Here is an 18,713-nt window from a genome sequence, read left to right on the forward strand (position 1 = left end):
TGAGATGATATATTTGTAGGTTAAATAAAACGCAAATAAAGTAAAGAAACAAAAAGTGTACATATTCTTTTCTAATGTCTAATGTTTTTCGTTTCTTTTTCAGTTGCTGCCATGAATTGGACCGGTGAGCATTGCTCTTTTATTGTGGAAACGTTTATCAAAACAAACAAATCTGTAACTGCACTTCAATCTTGGTAGACGTGATACCGTACCAGCTGGAAACACCATTTTGTTATGGGTTAGTAACTTCAGAGCTACTGGATCTGCATTGAAACGAAAATCAACCGGCCGACCTCGCACCGCTAGAATTGATTTAATTTTTTAAAACATAATGAAACAGAATGGTATTATATGTATATGTACGAAAATAAAAACACTTTTTTGTTTCTTGATTAATTTGCCTTTTATTTAACCTAATAACCTATTTAACCTAGCACGTCATCACCTAGTACTTTGGTACGTGACCAAAATTTTTTTAATAAAAAAATAAAATAAAATAAAATATAATTAATAAAATAAAGTTAAAATTATTTTTTTAAATTATATTAGGAAAGCAGGAAGTGAACAAATGTAACAGTTACTGATTGTAAAAGTACCAGATGGAGGGGTAGGATTTAATAAGCTTTGCTTCTTCCTTTTTTGTTTCTTTACTTAATTTGCCTTTTATTTAACCTATTAATCTATTTAACCTAGTATGTTATCACCTCGTACTTCTGTACGTGACAAAAAAATAAAATATATATTTTTTTAATAAAATAAAAAAATAATAATAAAATTTAAATTAAAAAAAAAATTATTTTAGGAAAGCAGGAAGTGAACAAATGTAACACTTACTGATTGTAAAAGTACCAGATGGAGGGGTAGGATTTAATAAGCTTTGCTTCTTCCTACTCCTTTTGGACATGTGGAACTGTGAACTGATTATGTGATGCATTCAATTGTAATCTGATGCATGTTCAAATGAAATTAAACCATAACATTATTCTTTGCTTCTTCCTTTTATCTTTCTTTACTTAATTTGCCTTTTATTTAACCTATTAAACCTAGTATGTTGTCACCTCGTACTTTGGTATGTGACAAAAAAATAAATAAATAAATGAATAAATACATGAAAATTTTTTAAAAATTAATAAAATAAAGTTAAAATAAAAAAAACAAATAAATTATATTAGGAAAGCAGAAAGTGAACAAATGTAACAGTTACTGATTGTAAAAGTACCAGATGGAGGGGTAGGATTTAATAAGCTTTGCTGCTTCCTTTTTTGTTTCTTTACTTAATTTGCCTTTTATTTAACCTATTTAACCTAGTATGTTATTACCTTGTATTTTGGTACGTGACAAAAATAAATAAATAAATAAATAATAAAATAAAGTTTTAAAAAAACCTTAAATTATATTAGGAAAGCAGGAAGTGAACAAATGTAACAGTTACTGATTGTAAAAGTACCAGATGGAGGGGTAGGATTTAATAAGCTTTGCTTCTTCCTTTTTTGTTTTACTTAATTTGCCTTTTATTTAACCTATTAACCTATTTAACCTAGTATGTTATCACCTCATACTTCAGTACGTGACAAAAAAAATCATAAAAAAAATATAAATAAAATAAAATTTATAACAAAATTAATAAAATAATAAGTTTTTAAAAAATTATATTAGGAAAGCAGGAAGTGAACAAATGTGCTGGAGCACTGGAGAGCTTTATCAGCATTAACAACATCCTTATTTTTTGTCAGAGCTGTAAATGATTAAGTTTAATATTCACATATACATAAGTTGGCTTGAAAAAATGAATAAATACGAAAAAAAATTAATTAAAAGAAATGAATAAATAATAAATAAATTTGTTATTGCCCTTTAAAAATGTTTTGTGTCCATTATTCCATCAATATTGAGGTGGACAAATCCATTTGTCAATTCAAACTACCTAAGGCTTCTTCACTGGATTGTTACCACTTCATTTTTGATGATCTCACCACTCCGCCAGCGGTTCAGTTCAGTTTCTAGCCAGGTTACAGTGCTTCTCAGCGTCTTGTTCTTCTCTTTCTCCTTCTCGTATTTGTTCTTCCACTGCTCCGCTGTCAGCTCCACGTTCAAAGTGACCGTGTTCTTGACGGTCTTGGCCCTGGTGACAGACAATTTTTAGTTTTTACTCTCTTTTCACATTTATTCATTTTCTACCGCTTATCCTCACGAGGGTTGCGAGGGTGCTGGAGCCTATCCCAGATGTCTTCAGGCGAGACGCGGGGTACACCCTGGACTGGTGGCCAGCCAATCACAGGGCACATATAGACAAACAACCATTCACACTCACATTCATACTTATGGACTATTTGGAGTCGCTAATTAACCTAGCATGTTTTTGGAATGTGGGAGGAAACCGGAGTACCCGGAGAAAACCCACGCATGCACGGGGAGAACATGCAAACTCCACACAAAGATGGCTGAGGGTGGAATTGAACTTGGGTTTCCGAGCTGTGAGTCCTGCACGCTAACCACTCGGTCGCCACCGTTATCATAATATATTCATTCATTCATTCATTCATTCATTTTCTACCGCTTTTCCTCACGAGGGTCGCAAGGGTTGCTGGAGCCTATCCCAGCTGTCTTCAGGCGAGAGGCGGGGTACACCCTGGACTGGTGGCCAGCCAATCACAGGGCACATATAGACAAACAACCATTCACACTCACATTCATACCTATGGACAATTTGGAGTCGTTAATTAACCTAGCATGTTTTTGGAATGTGGGAGGAAACCGGAGTACCCGGAGGAAACCCACGCATGCACGGGGAGAACATGCAAACTCCACACAAAGATGGCCGAGGGTGGAATTGAACTCAGGTTTCCTAGCTGTGAGTCCTGCGCTCTAACCACTCGGCTGCCACCGTTATTATAATATATAAAAATAATAATAAATAACTTTAATGTGTCATCTTTCATGCTGTAAGGTTGTGGAATTGGCATTTCACAGGCAGTTCCTACTGTTTAACATTTGCAGCATTTCTTGAAATGCTAGCTTTTCGAGTGCTAACCACTCGTAGCCTCTCTTTTCACAATTGTTTCAAAATCAATTGTTTGCATGATGTTTTGTTTGATGTAGGATTCACGGTGGTCGAGTGGTTAGCGCACAGGCCACACAGCCAGCAGACCCGAGTTCGATTCCACCCTCGGCCATCTCTGTGTGGAGTTTGCATGTTCTCCCCGTGCATGTGTGGGTTTTCTCCGGGTATTTCGGTTTCCTCACACATTCCAAAAACATGCTAGGTTACCGTATTTTATATAATTCGCTCCGGAATATAAGTCACACAATGCAAAAAATGCATAATTAGGTTAAAAAAAACATACATAAGGCGGATTTTTTGCGGGTAATTTATCTATAAGTTCAGATATTTTATATAATTTAATATATATTTATATATATTTATATAACTACTTGACCAAAACAGACATTACGTCATCTTGGAAGGCAAGTTCTAACAATAATAAAAGAATAGAGAACAGGCTGAATAGGTGTAAGATATGCTAACACAATGCTTATTCAGCTACACAAAAAATTAACAGAAAAGGTGTCTAGTGTTTATGTAACATAAACAGGTTTTTCATTTATAAGTCGCTCTGGAGTATAAGTCGCAGGAACAGCCAACCTATAAAAAAAAGTACAACTTATAGTCCGAAAAATACAATAATTAGCAACTCCAAATTACCAGATCATCTCTATGCTTGGACTACTTGGACCATGGCAGCTATTGAACTGAAAAAAAGCATCTCATGTCTCACCAGAGGTAACAAATAATGCTGGGAACACCGAGTGCCTGTAGGATTGCAAGGTTTATAGCGTGTCTTTCCGTGTTAATATCCGTGTAGCACATCGACAAGTGTGGCTTATGAAAAAAAAAATTCTCTTTTAATTTGGTGGGTGACCTCACAGCTAGGAGACCAGGGTTCAATTCCACCCTCGGACATCTCTGTGTGGAGTTTGCACGTTCTCCCCGTGCATGCGTGGGTTTTCTCCGGGTACTCCGGTTTCCTCCCACATTCCAAAAACATGCTAGGTTAATTAGCGACTCCAAATTGTCCATAGGTATGAATGTGAGTGTGAATGGTTGTTTGTCTATATGTGCCCTGTGATTGGCTGGCCACCAGGTTGTATCCCGCCTCTTGCCCGAAGACAGCTGGGATAGGCTCCAGGACCCCCGCAACCCCCGTGAGGATAAGCGGTAGAAATGAATGAATGAAAAAAGTGAGCTGGCATTATTCCAAATTGTCAATAGGTATAAATGTGAGTGTGAATGGTTGTTTGCCTATATGTGCCCTGAGGGCGTACAGCTGGGATAGGCTCCAGCAGTAGAAAATGAATGTACTATACCTTTGTCCAAACAGGAGCGTGGACCTGGTTTCCGCATCATTGTAGGAGGAAGGGGAACAGCAGATGACCATGGTGGTCCGACAGTTCCCTCCCAAGGAGTCCTGCAGGATCCTGGTCATTTTACTGTCCCTGTATGGCACATATGTCTAACACAGATCCATTTATTATTATTTATTATTCAATAAATACATTTTTAGTACTTTTTTTTGCAGCTTTAACGTGCACTGGAAGACTTACTTACCGAGCCCTCGGCCAATGCTGAAATGACATTCCCAAGTGAAGACAGGGACTTGTTGATCATCTTGGCTTCATCCAGCACCGTACCCTCTGCTCCAGTTTTACCCACCTTAGAATGGTACAAGAAGTAGTTAGCATTTCAGTCAATATATACCATAAAACGGAAATTCATACTTTTTCACTGCCGGCCAAATCGACAAGGTAGAGTTTGCTGGTGAGTTTCTGTTCAGTCTGAGTGTTCTCCTGCTTAATGTTGATTTGGAAGATGCTGTGACTCCTGGAACTGTGCTCGTTCATATCTGAGAATAAAGCATATATATATTAATGACATACAGTAGTGTGAAGTTTGTGCTTTATTAGATTTTTACATGTTTGACTCACTAAATGTTTCAGATCATGAAACATATTGGAATATTAGTAAATGACAACACAAAATATGCTGTTTTTAAATTAAGCTTTTATTATGAAGGGGAATTGTTCTTCTGTAGAACGCAAGTTGCTTTCAGCTCCATGTTTTTACTATATGTGGATAATGGCTCTCACTGTGGTTTGCTGGAGTCCCAAAAAACTTCAGAAATGGCTTCATAACCTCTTCCAGACTAATAGAGTTCAATAGAGTTAAATGAATCTCAAGTAAGTTATGTTTTAAGGGGGGGGGGCAACCACTTTTTCACACAAAGCCATGTAGGTTTGTAGTTTTTTTTTCTCCCTTAATAATAAAGAAATATTTTTTTATATTTAATAACTGCATTTTGTGTTCAGTTGTGTTATTGTGTGTCATACAAACATATGTCAAACATATAAATATGAGAATATGCAAAAAAATAAGAAATCAGGAAGGGGAAAACACTTTTTCACTGCACTGTATTTTTTTAAAAACTGCATCTCAGTTTTGTAAAATTATGTCTTATGTAATCTTCATTTTTTTTAATCTGAATATTATGACTTTATTCTCATAATTTTATAACTTCTGCCCCAAACTAATTTTCCTAAAATTCCAGATTTATTTTGCTGTGTTTGTTTCTCATAATATTACAACTTTTAAAAAATCATTTAATTTAATTTTTTTATGGGAAGGTTTACAACTGGTCTATTTGTGGATAGTGGCTCTCACTGTGGTTTGCTTGAGTCCCAAAAACTTTACAATTGGCTTTTTAACCTCTTACAGACTAATAGAGTTCAATTAATCCCAGGTAAGTTATGTTTTAAGGGGGGGCAACCACTTTTTCACACAAGGCCATGTAGGTTTGTAGTTTTTTTTTCTTCCTTAATAATAAAAATATTTTTTTTAATATTTAATAACTGCATTTTGTGTTCAGTGGTGTTGTCATTGACTAATCTTTTTTTGGGGGGATGAACATATAAATATGAGAATATGCAAAAAATAAGAAACACTTTTTCATGGCACTGTATTAAAAAAAACTGCATTTCAGCTTTGTAATATGAGTCAAAAAGCTTATTATTAGTATCAACTCAGCTGTTTGCTTTTTTTCCTATTTCTGCCTTTAAATTTTTTTCCCTCTGATTTCTTATGTAATCTTCATTTTTTTAAATCTGAATATTCCGACTTTATTCTCATAATTTTATAACTTCTGCCCTAAACTAATTTTCCAAAAATTCCAGCTTTATTTTGCTTTGTTTGCTCCTCATAATATTACAACTTACAAGTTTTTTTCTCCCTTAATAATAAAAAAATATTTTTTTATATTTAATAACTGCATTTTGTGTTCAGTGGTGTTGTCATTGACTAATATTTTTTGGGGGGGTGATCTGAAATATATAAATATGAGAATATGCAAAAAATAAGAAATCAGGAAGGGGAAAACACTTTTTCATATTACAACTTTTAAAAAATTATTTAATTTTATTTCTTAATTTTTTTCCTTATAATATTGCGACTTTATTATAAAACTTAAAATTGTTATGAAAAATTAGATTTATGGAGGCGACAATTTGAAAAAAGTTCAAACTGTTGGTATTTTAGTCCCTACTTCCATTACATAAAAAACTGCAACTGCCAATCGGTATGATTAAAAATGACTATTTCCATAATTAGAAATACCACATGACTTCAACAATCCTCCATGAAAAGCAAAGCCTACTTCTACGGTCGGGTCTTATCTGCAGTCAGGAGACTCGATGAGGTTGAGCCCATGTGAGGCAGCAGCACCGCGGTGGGAACACAGACTCACTTGTGACAGCCACGCTTCTGTTGTTTTTGCCTTCATCGATGGCGTCCATGACCTCATCAGGACTGCACACGAAGCGCTCAGTACACCCCTGGGGATACATGCACATCACAAGGCACAGAGGCGTGTTCAGGAGCTTTACAGAGGAACGCTTATCAGCACTGGGGACTATGACCAACCATATTGTGTCAGGCTGATTCTTTAGGGGGAAGATAGGGAGGTTTCAGTAAAAAAAAAACACTTTCTTCATGTTATTATTATTCTATAACAACAAAATCACCATTCATTTTAAGAAAACAGTGGAAAAATATGACTGGACAAACAAACTTTTTTTTATTTAACCAGTCACATAAACAATGAAGGCATGTTTGGAAATGTTTATAGTGCCAAAAATTGATGCTAAATGATATTAATGTCAATTTTTTTTTACACTAAATAAGCCACTGTTATCATTCATTCATTCATTTTATACTGCTTATCCTTATACGAGAGTCGCAGGGGGTGCTGGAGCCTATCCCAGCCGTTTTCTGGCGAGAGGCGGGGTCCACCCTGGACTGGTGGCCAGCCAATCACAGGGCACATATAGACAAACAACCATTCACACTCACATTCATACCTATGGACAATTTGGAGTTGCCAATTAACCTAGCATGTTTTTGGAATGTGGGAGGAAACCGGAGTACCCGGAGAAAACCCACGCATGCACGGGGAGAACATGCAAACTCCACACAGAGATGGCCGAGGTTGGAATTGAACTCGGGTTTCCTAGCTGTGAGGTCTATGCGCTAACCATTCGACTGCCGCATAAAAAAAACATTCATTCATTCATTCATTTTCTACCGCTTATCCTCACGAGGGTCACGGGGGTGCTGGAGCCTATCCCAGCTGTCTTCGGGCGAGAGGCGGGGTACACCCTGGACCTGGACACCTTATTTTCGGAACATTAGCACATTTTCCTCAACATAACTTTCCAAAAATGACATTTTTTTTCTCACAACATTACAACTTTCACAATTACTTTAATATTTCAACTTTATGCTACTTAAATGGTTTAGTTTTCCTCATAATATTACATTATTGTCAGAAATTACAACTCATATTTTCTATTAATTGATTTTTTTATTTTTTGTGTTGTACCTGTTTTAGTTTTCTTCAAATTATATTTCTAAAATGTTTATTTATTATTTATTATATATATATGATATAGTTATATTATATAATATAAAAATGTTTACTTATTATTATATTATTATTTATATTTATTTATGTATTTTTTGTTCAATTATTACGATGGATTCTAGGACAGGACAATGAATGAATAACTACTAAGAATAAAGTCATACAAAGCAGTTAAGTAAGTAAAAATAAACTGCTATAAAGAGGGTGATATTGTACAGATTTTTGCATTTAATATTTTTTTTACTGTCAAAAAAGTCAAACTCTATGCTGGTAAATAAAGTGCAAGTGCAAACATTTAATTAAAAAAAAAAAGGATTTCATAGGGTTGTTCTCGTGAGACAGCTTTGCTCCATCTTGTGACACCCCTTATTAATATGAAATATGCATATAAAATAACCTCCACTGAGAAAAACGTGGAAACACACATATTAGTATACACTACCGCTCAAAAGTTTGGGATCACTTGCAAATGTATTTGTTTTACAAAGAAAAACAAATTTTTATGATTAATTTTTAATTAAAAAAAGGATGTACATTTTTGCATAGAGGCCTACTATCAACAACTGTCAGTCCTCTGCATCAATCTCCTGGTATGGCTGCTAATCCAAGCTAATCATTTCAAAAAGCTAATAGATTATTAGAAAAGCCATCTAAAAAATCTAAACTAAAACTAACATCTCTTACCATGCTGTTAACTACTCCCTTCAGAGAGCAGCACAAACTGGGTCTAACAAGGACAGAAAAACGCTGTACAAATATCTGAGTGTGTAGTTTAAGACAAAGACGCCTCACAGGTCATAAATAGTACCCGTCAATCACCAGTGTCAGTATCAACAGTAAGAAAAAGAAGAAAAAGAAAAAGAAAAGCCATATCTCAGACTAGCCAAAAAAAATTCCAGAGTGAGCCCAAATTTTTGATCGGTAGTGTATATCAGTCATGAAACTGAATAAACAAATAAATGAATTATGATCAGACACATCCTACCTTCACATATGGGACTCTGTTTTTGTCCTCATGGACCGACAGGTTGGTCTTTGTCACTAGATAGGACCAAAAAAAACCCAATATAATCCCTGCCCTGCTAAAATGATGTATCATAAAAAAATATAATTCATACCATCCAGCAGGTCCCGAATTTTGTCCAGATAGACTTCAAAATAAGAAACCTATAAATCCAAATCCTTTAATGAGACCATAACTTGTGGTGGACGTCGTTATTCTTGAAGCTTGATAACATGAAAGGCTTACTTTGATGTGAAACTCCAGGTTCTCATCCATGGAATAAATATAATTAAAGATGTCCTCCACGATTCGAGGAATGATTCCCATCATGTCCGGGTCGTGAAGTTTGCCCTTGAGTAGAATCAAAATAAGCTCATTGGGAGTCACTGCAATGTCATGAATTGTCATTTCAAGCTGGTTTACCTCCATTGTGTGCGTTTTACCAGAAGATGTCTGCCCGTAGGCAAATATTGTGCCGTTGTAGCCGCCGAGCACGTCTGGACTCAACAAAAACATTCGTTACTGAGGTGAGGGTTTGAATACATGGATGAGGTTTTACCTTTGACAATCTTCTGAGCCACAGCATTGTAGAACTGGACCTGAGTTGTACTGGACTGGAATACATGGTCAAAGTAGTAGGGTTTACCCTGTGAACAAGAGTAGCCACAGCATATTTGAATAGAACGCAACTTTATTATTCATTCATTCATTCAGCCAATCACAGGGCACATATAGACAAACAACCATTCACACTCACATTCATACCTATGGACAATTTGGAGTCGCTAATTAACCTAGCATGTTTTTGGAATGTGGGAGGAAACCGGAGTACCCGGAGAAAACCCACGCATGCACGGGGAGAACATGCAAACTCGCCAATTAACCTAGCATGTTTTTGGAATGTGGGAGGATGTGAGGGAGCTGCCAATCATCCCTCACTGATCAGGTGTATGCCCCACCTACACAGTCATGTTTCTCTTTGTGTATATAGTTGGCTTTTGTTATTTACATATATTCTGGTTAGTACTTTAATTATATTTGTTTGCCATTTAAGTTATTTAATTGCCACTTTAGTGGTTTCTCATCAGTTTCTCCTTTTTTTCAGGTGATTGGTCGGGGCACAAACATGGAGGTGCGCCTATGTGAGTGCAGGCCAGAGGCTGATCACCTAGATTGGACTCTCCCAAGTGTCACCTGGAGGAGGGGGGGATTAACTGGGTGGTAGTTCGGTAATCTAAGTTGTTATGGGTAATTGAGTGCTTAAATGTATACAGGAAGTGACACTTCAGTGTGGTACTAGTGAAAGACTATTGTAACCTAAAAGAAGGGTGTTATAAATGTAAATAGGGTACCTTTTAGACGTTTTGCCTCACCCTCTCATTGGGAACTATGGTTGGCCCTTCACAGGTAAAAGGGGCCGGATGAATTGTTTGAGACAGGCCTGTTGTTGCACGGTCGGGCAAAATAAACTTGAAGAGCTCTCAAGCCCGTGTCTGGTGTGCCTTTCAGATGCTATGGCTATCCCGGGCTAGTAAGAGGCCATTTTTTCCAACTGAAAATCTTACAGAGGAAATCGGAGTACCCGGAGAAAACCCATGCATGCACGGGGAGAACATGCAAACTCCACACAGAGATGGCCGATGGTGGGATTAAACTGGAGTCCCCTAGCTGTGAGGTCTGTGCGCTAACCACTCGTCCGCTGTGCAGCCTTCCCCAACCTAATTTCCCCCAAATTACAACTTTATTTTGTTTTGTTTGTTAAATTCAATTGTTTAACATTTCAATTGTTCATTCATTCATTCATTTTCTACCGCTTTTTCCTCACGAGGGTCGCGGGGGGTGCTGGAGCCTATCCCAGCTGTCTTCGGGCGAGAGGCGGGGTACACCCTGGACTGGTGGCCAGCCAATCACAGGGCACATATAGACAAACAACCATTCACACTCACATTCATACCTATGGACAATTTGGAGTCGCTAATTAAGCTAGCATGTTTTTGGAATGTGGGAGGAAACCGGAGTACCCGGAGAAAACCCACGCATGCACGGGGAGAACATGCAAACTCCACACAGAGATGGCCGAGGGTGGGAATTGAACCCTGGTCTCCTAGCTGTGAGGTCTGCCGTGCCGCCCCATTTCAATTGTACGCTACTAAAATGACATTTTCCTTTAACTTTAAGTTTATTCTCGTAAAATTTTTACTTTATTCTCTTGAGTTTGGCTTGATTCTTGTAAAATTACAGCTGTTTTTTTTCAATTTCAATTTCAACTTTCACATTGTCTTTCCTTATTTCCACAATATTTTGACTTTATATTTGGAACATGAGAACATTTTCCTCAACATAAATTTCCAAAAATTACATTTTAATTTTTTATTTTTTTCTCATAACATTACAACTTTCACAATTACTTTAATATTTCAACTTTATGCTACTTAAATGCATTGGTTTTCCTCATGATATTACATTATTCTCAGAATTTACAACACATATTTTCACTTAATTGATTTTTCAATTTCTGCTGTTGTATCTGTTTTAGTTTTCTTCAAATTATATTTTTAAAAATTTTACTTATTTATTAATATTTGTATTTATTTATATTATTTATTATATTTATTAGTATTTTTTATTAATTATAAAAATATTTTTTATATAACTATTACAATTGATTCTAGGACAGGACAATGAATAACTACTAAGAATAAAGTCATACAAAGCAGTTAAATAAGTAAAACAGATGAATCAGGAATCAATAGCTCCTTTGTACCAGGAGGGATTTAAACTCGACAATGACTCAGCATGTCTGATCTCCTAAGGCACAGCATTCCGAAAGTGTCGACTCCAACAGCAAATCTACTGTTGATTCCAGGCAACGCTAACGTTGGTATGGTATGGAATGGTTTGGAATGGTATGGTTTATTTGTTCATAAGTTACATTAAGGACTCACAGAACTGGCCAATTAAAATGGACTTTACTGTCGAGGAAAGTGAGATCATGTGAATGAAATGATTTCATCGTGAGGCGAAGGAACGCTTGTGTGGGGAAATATTTCAATTATGGCGGAATCTTATCACAAACACTAACCCCGCCCCTCTGGAAGTAAAAATAAAAGCAAAAGTTGGTGAGAAAACGTGGAAACTTCTCTCTTATGGAGTGTTAATGGAAGCTAGCTGGGCTATCATAGTTTAGTTTAGTTTTGGAGCGGCCTGACCGGAGCAGGAGGGGATAGAAAAGAAGAAAAATGAAAAGAGAGGGGGGATTTTGCAATGACAATAACCATCATGTTGATGATGGCTATACAGTCTATACTGGTAAAACAAATGCACAAAAAAAAACAATTCTAAAAAAATTAATACGGAAAAAATGGAAAAATGTGAAGACTTTAATTATTTTGTTTTTTTACATTGTGTCACTTCCTGCGTAAAAATAATAAATATTATGATAATACTATATTAATATTAAATTCAAACAACATTATACAATATTTATTATAATATTTCTATTTCAATAAGCGTAGAAAATGATGATAGCTTATAGATGAGATGAATTGAACCAAGACGATCCCACACATTTTTTGGTCAAAAAATTATTTTAAAAATCTGTTATTTTTTTCTCCAAAAATACAGTGTATATATATATATATATATATATATATATATATATATATAATAAAAAAATATATATATATATATATATTTAATTTAATTTATTTTTTCCACACATTTTTAGTCAAAGAATTATTTTTAATAATTATTTCTCCAAAAATACAGTATATATATTTAATTTAATTTATTTTTTCCACACATTTTTGGTCAAAAAATTATTTTAAAAATCAGTTATTTATTTCTCCAAAAATACAGTATAAATGTATATATATATATATATATATATATATATATATATATTTTATTTCCCCCCCAAAAACACATCTCATTTACCCATTTAGTCGTAATCATTTATAAATATGTGATAATACTGGTAAAATGTATAGCATACATGTTAGAAAGTCCACAATTTTGACATGTTTACATCTTTCATTATCATTCATTAGTACTCTAAGATAATGAGGCATATTTAGGCTTTAAACCTGGATTACGTCACAAGTGAACAATGGCAATTGAAGAGAGAAGGGGCGGGTTCTGGAGCTTGATGTAATCTAATAATTGCAGCAGTCGATTTTATTGCAAATGTTGATCCGAAATGGCTGGAAAACATCAACGTCACACACACACACTTTGACTCAAACTTCATACACAGTTCATTTCGATACAACAGAAGGGCTGACTGTCAGAAATGCTCAAATACGCTAATTGTGGGGTTGAATTACGGTCCATCAAAAAAATTTTTAGAGACTTCTGTGGTAACTGGGTACTGATGAAAAAACGTGGAAACTTCTCTCTTATGGAGTGTTAATGGAAGCTAGCTGGGCTATCATAATTCAGTTTAGTTTTGGAGCGGCCTGACCGGAGCAGGAGGGGATAGAAAAGAAGAAAAAAGATTTTTTTTTTTAATGTTCTGAAACAGAACAACAAAAACAAACAGGACTACATAAGCAAATGTCTATGATGGTTATAGTACAATCTATACTGGTAAAACAAGTGCAAAAAAAACAATTCTAAAAAAAATTAAAACGGAAAAAAATGGGATTTGAAGAAATTTTGAGACTTTAATTATTTTGGTTTCTTACATTTTGTCACTTCCTGCGTAAAAATAATAAATATTATGATAATACTATATTTATATTAAATTCATACAACATTTTTAAATTCAAACAATATTTTTTCCACACATTTTTGGTCAAAAAATTATTTTAAAAATCAGTTATTTATTTCTCCAAAAATACAGTATATATATATATATTTTTTTAATTTTTTATTTTTTTGACACAATTTTGACATGTTTACATCTTTCATTATCATTCATTAGTACTATAAGCTAATGAGGCATATTTAGGCTTTAAACCTGGATTACGTCACAAGTGAACAATGGCAATTGAAGAGAGAAGGGGCGGGTTCTGGAGCTCGATGTAATCTAATAATTGCAGCAGTCGATTTTATTGCAAATGTTGATCCGAAATGGCTATAAAACGTCAAGATGAAGGAGGTGGGGGAGTGAGCCGTGTGTTTAAAATGTTCTCAAAATTAATATACAGATAATTTAGGGACAACAGAAGGTAAATTGGTAATTGTGGTATTGAATTACGGTCCATCAAAGACCGTTTTCGAGACTTCTGTGGCAACTGGGTACTGATGATGAATAAATACAAAGATTCCTGAACTACAATCTGTTCATTATCCAGCAATATTTTAGTGAGAGCATATAATAATAACATGTTCCATTACTCATATTTTTGCTGCAGTTACTCACCGCTATCTGCACACAGTCCTCCCCCTGGAACTTTGGGATGTATTTGTCTCCTCGGGCCACCTCGGAGCTGTTCAGTGGCCTGAAGCGGCACACCACCTTCAGGTTGCACTCCGCCGGGTTGGCCATCTCCGCCGCCTTGGAGGGCTGCAGAGCAGCGTCGTGCAGTTAGGGCTGAGAGGAGGCCGCGCCTCTACAGCACAGCCGATGGACCACTTCCTGGAGGCTCGGTCAAGTAGTCCTCTCTATATGTGGACATCAGCAAACAGAGTGAACTTTATGACGTGAAAATTGATTGTCGGGTCGGGTGACAAAATGTGACAGCAGCGACTCAACCAGCTCCTTGAAGACAAATGCAGCAGCGATGAGTATTCTGTGGAAAGCTGCGAGTCACAGGAAGTCACAGGGTGTGAAGATCATGAGACAAATTTGTCTTGTCCCTCGCTTTCCGTCGAGGAGCTCAGAGGAAAGTATTGACAAAGCTACTCACCCAATTAGACTCATAGTGGCCATGAAATGCATCAGGTGTGTTTATGTATTGTTGCAGAAAAAGCATCAAAAGCTAGCATGATGGTCATATGATGCGTCACAATAATAAAGACCTTGTATCTTCTTCAATATTCATGAAAGCTTGATTCAACGCATCTAAGCTATATATAAATATACTGTACATGGAAAGCATGTGATGATTTTATTTATGAAATAAAACAAAAACAAATGTAGAATTCAATGTAACGCAATGCAATGTGATATTCTCAGGGAAGAAGTACATTTGAAACACTTATATGCTAGGACTACGTTAAAAAGCCATAGCATTTCAGTATGTGGAATCAAACTTTGGACATTATGTCACTGTATGGTCATATCACCTCATACTTCGGTATGTGACAAAAAAAATATGTATTTTTTTAAATAAATTTTTTTTTAAAATTAAATTAATAAAATAAAGTAAAAATAATAAAATAAAACTAAAATAAAAAATAATAAAATAAAAAATAAAACTTAAATTCTATTAGGAAAGCAGGAAGTGAACAAATGTAACAGTTACTGATTGTAAAAGTACCAGATGGAGGGGTAGGATTTAATAAGCTTTGCTTCTTCCTACTCCTTTTGGACATGTGGAACTGTGAACTGATTATGTGATGCATTCAATTGTAATCTGATGCATGTTCAAATGAAATTAAACCATTACCATATCATATAATCAGTATGATGCACTACAGTGACAATAATAAGAATATTGTCACATTAATACCTACTTGAGCTGCACGGCGGTCGAGTGGTTAGCTCGCAGGCCTCACAGCTAGGAGACCAGTTCAATTCCACCCTCGGCCATCTCTGTGTGGAGTTTGCATGTTCTCCCACATTCTAAAAACATGCTAGGTTAATTAGCGACTCCAAATTGTCCATAGGTATGAATGTGAGTGTGAATGGTTGTTTGTCTATATGTGCCCTGTGATTGGCTGGCGACCAGTCCAGGGTGTACCCCACCTCTTGTCTGAAGACAGCTGGGATAGGCTCCAGCACCCCCGCGACCCTCGTGAGGATAAGCAGTAGAAAATGAATGAATAATACCTACTTGAAAGGTTTTAGGTTTAATGATAATCATTCAGTTTTCACATGCAGTACCCTCAATAAACACTAGAGGTCAGAAGAGTATCAGGATTTGAGTAGACCTAAATGTATTACTTACCTTGTTTTATCCCTTTCTTGTCCATATTGATGTCTGGTACAAGCAACAAAAAATTGCTCAGAAATTAAAGTCTTATGAGCTATTTTTGTTGTCATGCATTTGCTTTGCATGAGGTAAGGCCATACAGCAACACAAAGCAGGTGTCCACATTCACACACCTACTAAAGGGAGGTATTATTGCCACTTAGTTGTCATAGTTGTAATTGTATGGGTTGCCATGGTTACAGTGCTTTAAGAGGGAGCAGCACTAGGGAGGGAGCAGGAATAGTTTTGCACTTTTGTCTTAATTTTGCTCAATGATAAAATTTGAAATAATTTGCATTATTTTGTTGTATTTATACAGCGTTAAAGTGAGAATTAGGGCCACATGGAAAAAAAATAAATCAGAGATTTCTGGAATAAAGTAGTAAATTTCTGGAAAAAGTCCTAAAACTATAGGAATAAAATAATACATTTTAAAGGAAAAATAAGTCCTAATATTACAACAATAAAGTCAGGAATTTAGAATAATAAAGTTGTAAACATATGTGAAAATAGTTCTAATTTCACAAGAAAAAATCCATAATATTACGAGAATAAAGTCCTAAATTTACAAGAAAAAGTCTTAATATTATAAAAAAACAAAGTCATACATTTACAAGAAAAAAGTTGTGAATTTGTGAGAATAAAGTTGTAAATTTATGTGAATTTTTTTTTATTTTTACAAGAAAAATGTGTAATATTATGGAAATATAAAAATATTGCAATACACATAAACTGCAATACACTATAGTGCAAAAAAGAGCACTACTGATCTTTGTTTCTATATAACTGTATATAACATGATTTATAACATTTTTACAGTAAGAAGTCACTTTCATCTCAATTTAATTTGAATTTGAATTCAATTTAAAACATCACTGTGCACGCATGTAAATAATATTTACTTAAAACAAACATCATTAGCATTTATGCTAGCGTGGTAAATGCTACACATCATAGCAATTTGACGGTTTGATGGATGTCAATTTCATTCAAGAAATACAGTAAGAACAACTTAATTGTAATATTTTGACACCATATTAAAGCATTACAACTGTTGAATTGCTATGAAATGTCATTTTAATAACAAAAAAACAAACAAAAAAAACGCTTTGGGAAGTAAGCTAGCTTACCTGACACACGGCCATCTTGGGGAGGTCGGCATCCTGGAATAGTCACATGACTATCACGTGACAGAGTTAAAATCAGCTTGAATTGCTTGAAGTGTCATAAAGCGACAAAGCAATGCAGTACCTCAACACTGCCAGTAGATGGCAATGTGGTAAAGCACAATATAGTGATATGTGAACGTCTTAATGAACATTCATTAATTCTGTTTTCTGCAACAAACAATGACCCAGTTCAGAACAAGATGTTTAAAACAAATGTATTTTGGTCAATATTTGATAAACAGAGCAATATACGAAGCAGAATGCTACCCATATGACACAATCCTAAGTTTCAGCAGCAGACAACAAATAATAAATACTCATGAAAAGACTCCACTTTTTTTTTTTTTACAAATAAAATACATACAGTACTCATCAGGACAAACACGTCTTCATAATATTCCCATATGTACATTTTCAGTAGTTTTCACACACATACTGTAGGTATTAATGGGAACAGGGGTACGTTTTTTTTTTTTGGCGTGTGGGTCTAACTGTATTTTTTGGATCGTGTTCGACCTCAGAGGTTCCACTGTACGTACCGTCAAAGCGAGATCACAGTTTGGTATACAGTAAATCCCCCGCTTTTGTATGGGTTTTGATCCAGGACCACTAAAAATCTAAATAAATGGGTTCTACTGTACAATTTATAACTGGATTCTTGCTTAGTAGCAGAAAACACAGAAAAGGCAGCAAAGCTACATATTTAGCGTATTAGCACCATCCATGGCGTTTCATATCTTGGATAAGTAAGCCAATGGGAGCAACCAAGCACACTTCGGCCCCCGTAAAGACAGTATCGTTATTGATCTGTGGGCTTTCAACATTCATAGTTGACATAATGTTTTCCATGTATTCATGCGGCATTATATTTTGCACTATTTTGATGCAATAATTGATTTTGCACAGATGTTACCATGAAGTACTCCCAATTATAAGGAATTGAACAATCTACCCTTAATCATTGAATGACGTACAATTCAGAGGTTGACCAAGGTTGTTCAGTAGTCTGCATGTTGATTATCCTGCCTGGCAATTTCATCATTTAATTTTGTTTACCTTTTAACCCATAAGAACCCAAGTGAGTCACTAAAACCTCATTAAGTCCCTAAGTGATAAACAGGAAGTCATCTGACAGGTATGTGACTATTCCACAGTATGGCTTCCCCGACATGGCTGCATTTAGGTGAGCTCGCTAATTTCCAAAAGCTTATTTTTTTTATATTGAAAGATAATTTTAAATAAATCAAATAAACTAACATAAGCCATTGTGCGTGACTTTAACTCTTTAAGTCATTAAGTGATGTTTGGGACGTGTTTTGGAGTTGTTGTCATGTGACTATGCTAGGCTACATGCGCCCCAAAATGGCGTGTGTCAGGTCAGAAAGTTAATTTCCGAAAGCTTATCAAGGCATATTAAAGCAATAAAATGATCTAAAATAGGCCATTGTGCTTGACTTTAACTTTTTTAAGACCTTAAGTGATTTTTAGGAAG

General features: G+C 35.3%; 1 protein-coding gene across 1 annotated transcript in view; it reads right to left on the reverse strand.

Moving 5' to 3' along the window:
- LOC131109194 (kinesin-1 heavy chain-like) overlaps window positions 1-17,216 on the reverse strand; it is a 30,443-nt gene extending 13,227 nt beyond the window's left edge. Inside the window, exons 1-12 of the mRNA XM_058060912.2 lie at window positions 17,183-17,216; window positions 14,339-14,580; window positions 9,533-9,620; window positions 9,397-9,470; window positions 9,220-9,324; window positions 9,089-9,137; window positions 8,956-9,011; window positions 6,795-6,882; window positions 4,777-4,901; window positions 4,607-4,711; window positions 4,366-4,511; window positions 1,974-2,122 (exon numbers count right to left, since the gene is read on the reverse strand). Of these exons, the coding sequence (XP_057916895.2) occupies window positions 1,974-2,122; window positions 4,366-4,511; window positions 4,607-4,711; window positions 4,777-4,901; window positions 6,795-6,882; window positions 8,956-9,011; window positions 9,089-9,137; window positions 9,220-9,324; window positions 9,397-9,470; window positions 9,533-9,620; window positions 14,339-14,464 (1,111 nt within the window). The 5' untranslated portion in view covers window positions 14,465-14,580; window positions 17,183-17,216. The remainder of the gene's footprint in view (window positions 1-1,973; window positions 2,123-4,365; window positions 4,512-4,606; window positions 4,712-4,776; window positions 4,902-6,794; window positions 6,883-8,955; window positions 9,012-9,088; window positions 9,138-9,219; window positions 9,325-9,396; window positions 9,471-9,532; window positions 9,621-14,338; window positions 14,581-17,182) is intronic.
- Window positions 17,217-18,713: the final 1,497 nt, after the last annotated feature.

Source organism: Doryrhamphus excisus, linkage group LG5 (assembly GCF_037039965.1).
Source record: "Doryrhamphus excisus strain RoL-2023G ecotype Guam linkage group LG5, RoL_Dexc_Guam_v1.1, whole genome shotgun sequence".
Classification (NCBI taxonomy): Eukaryota; Metazoa; Chordata; class Actinopteri; order Syngnathiformes; family Syngnathidae; genus Doryrhamphus; species Doryrhamphus excisus.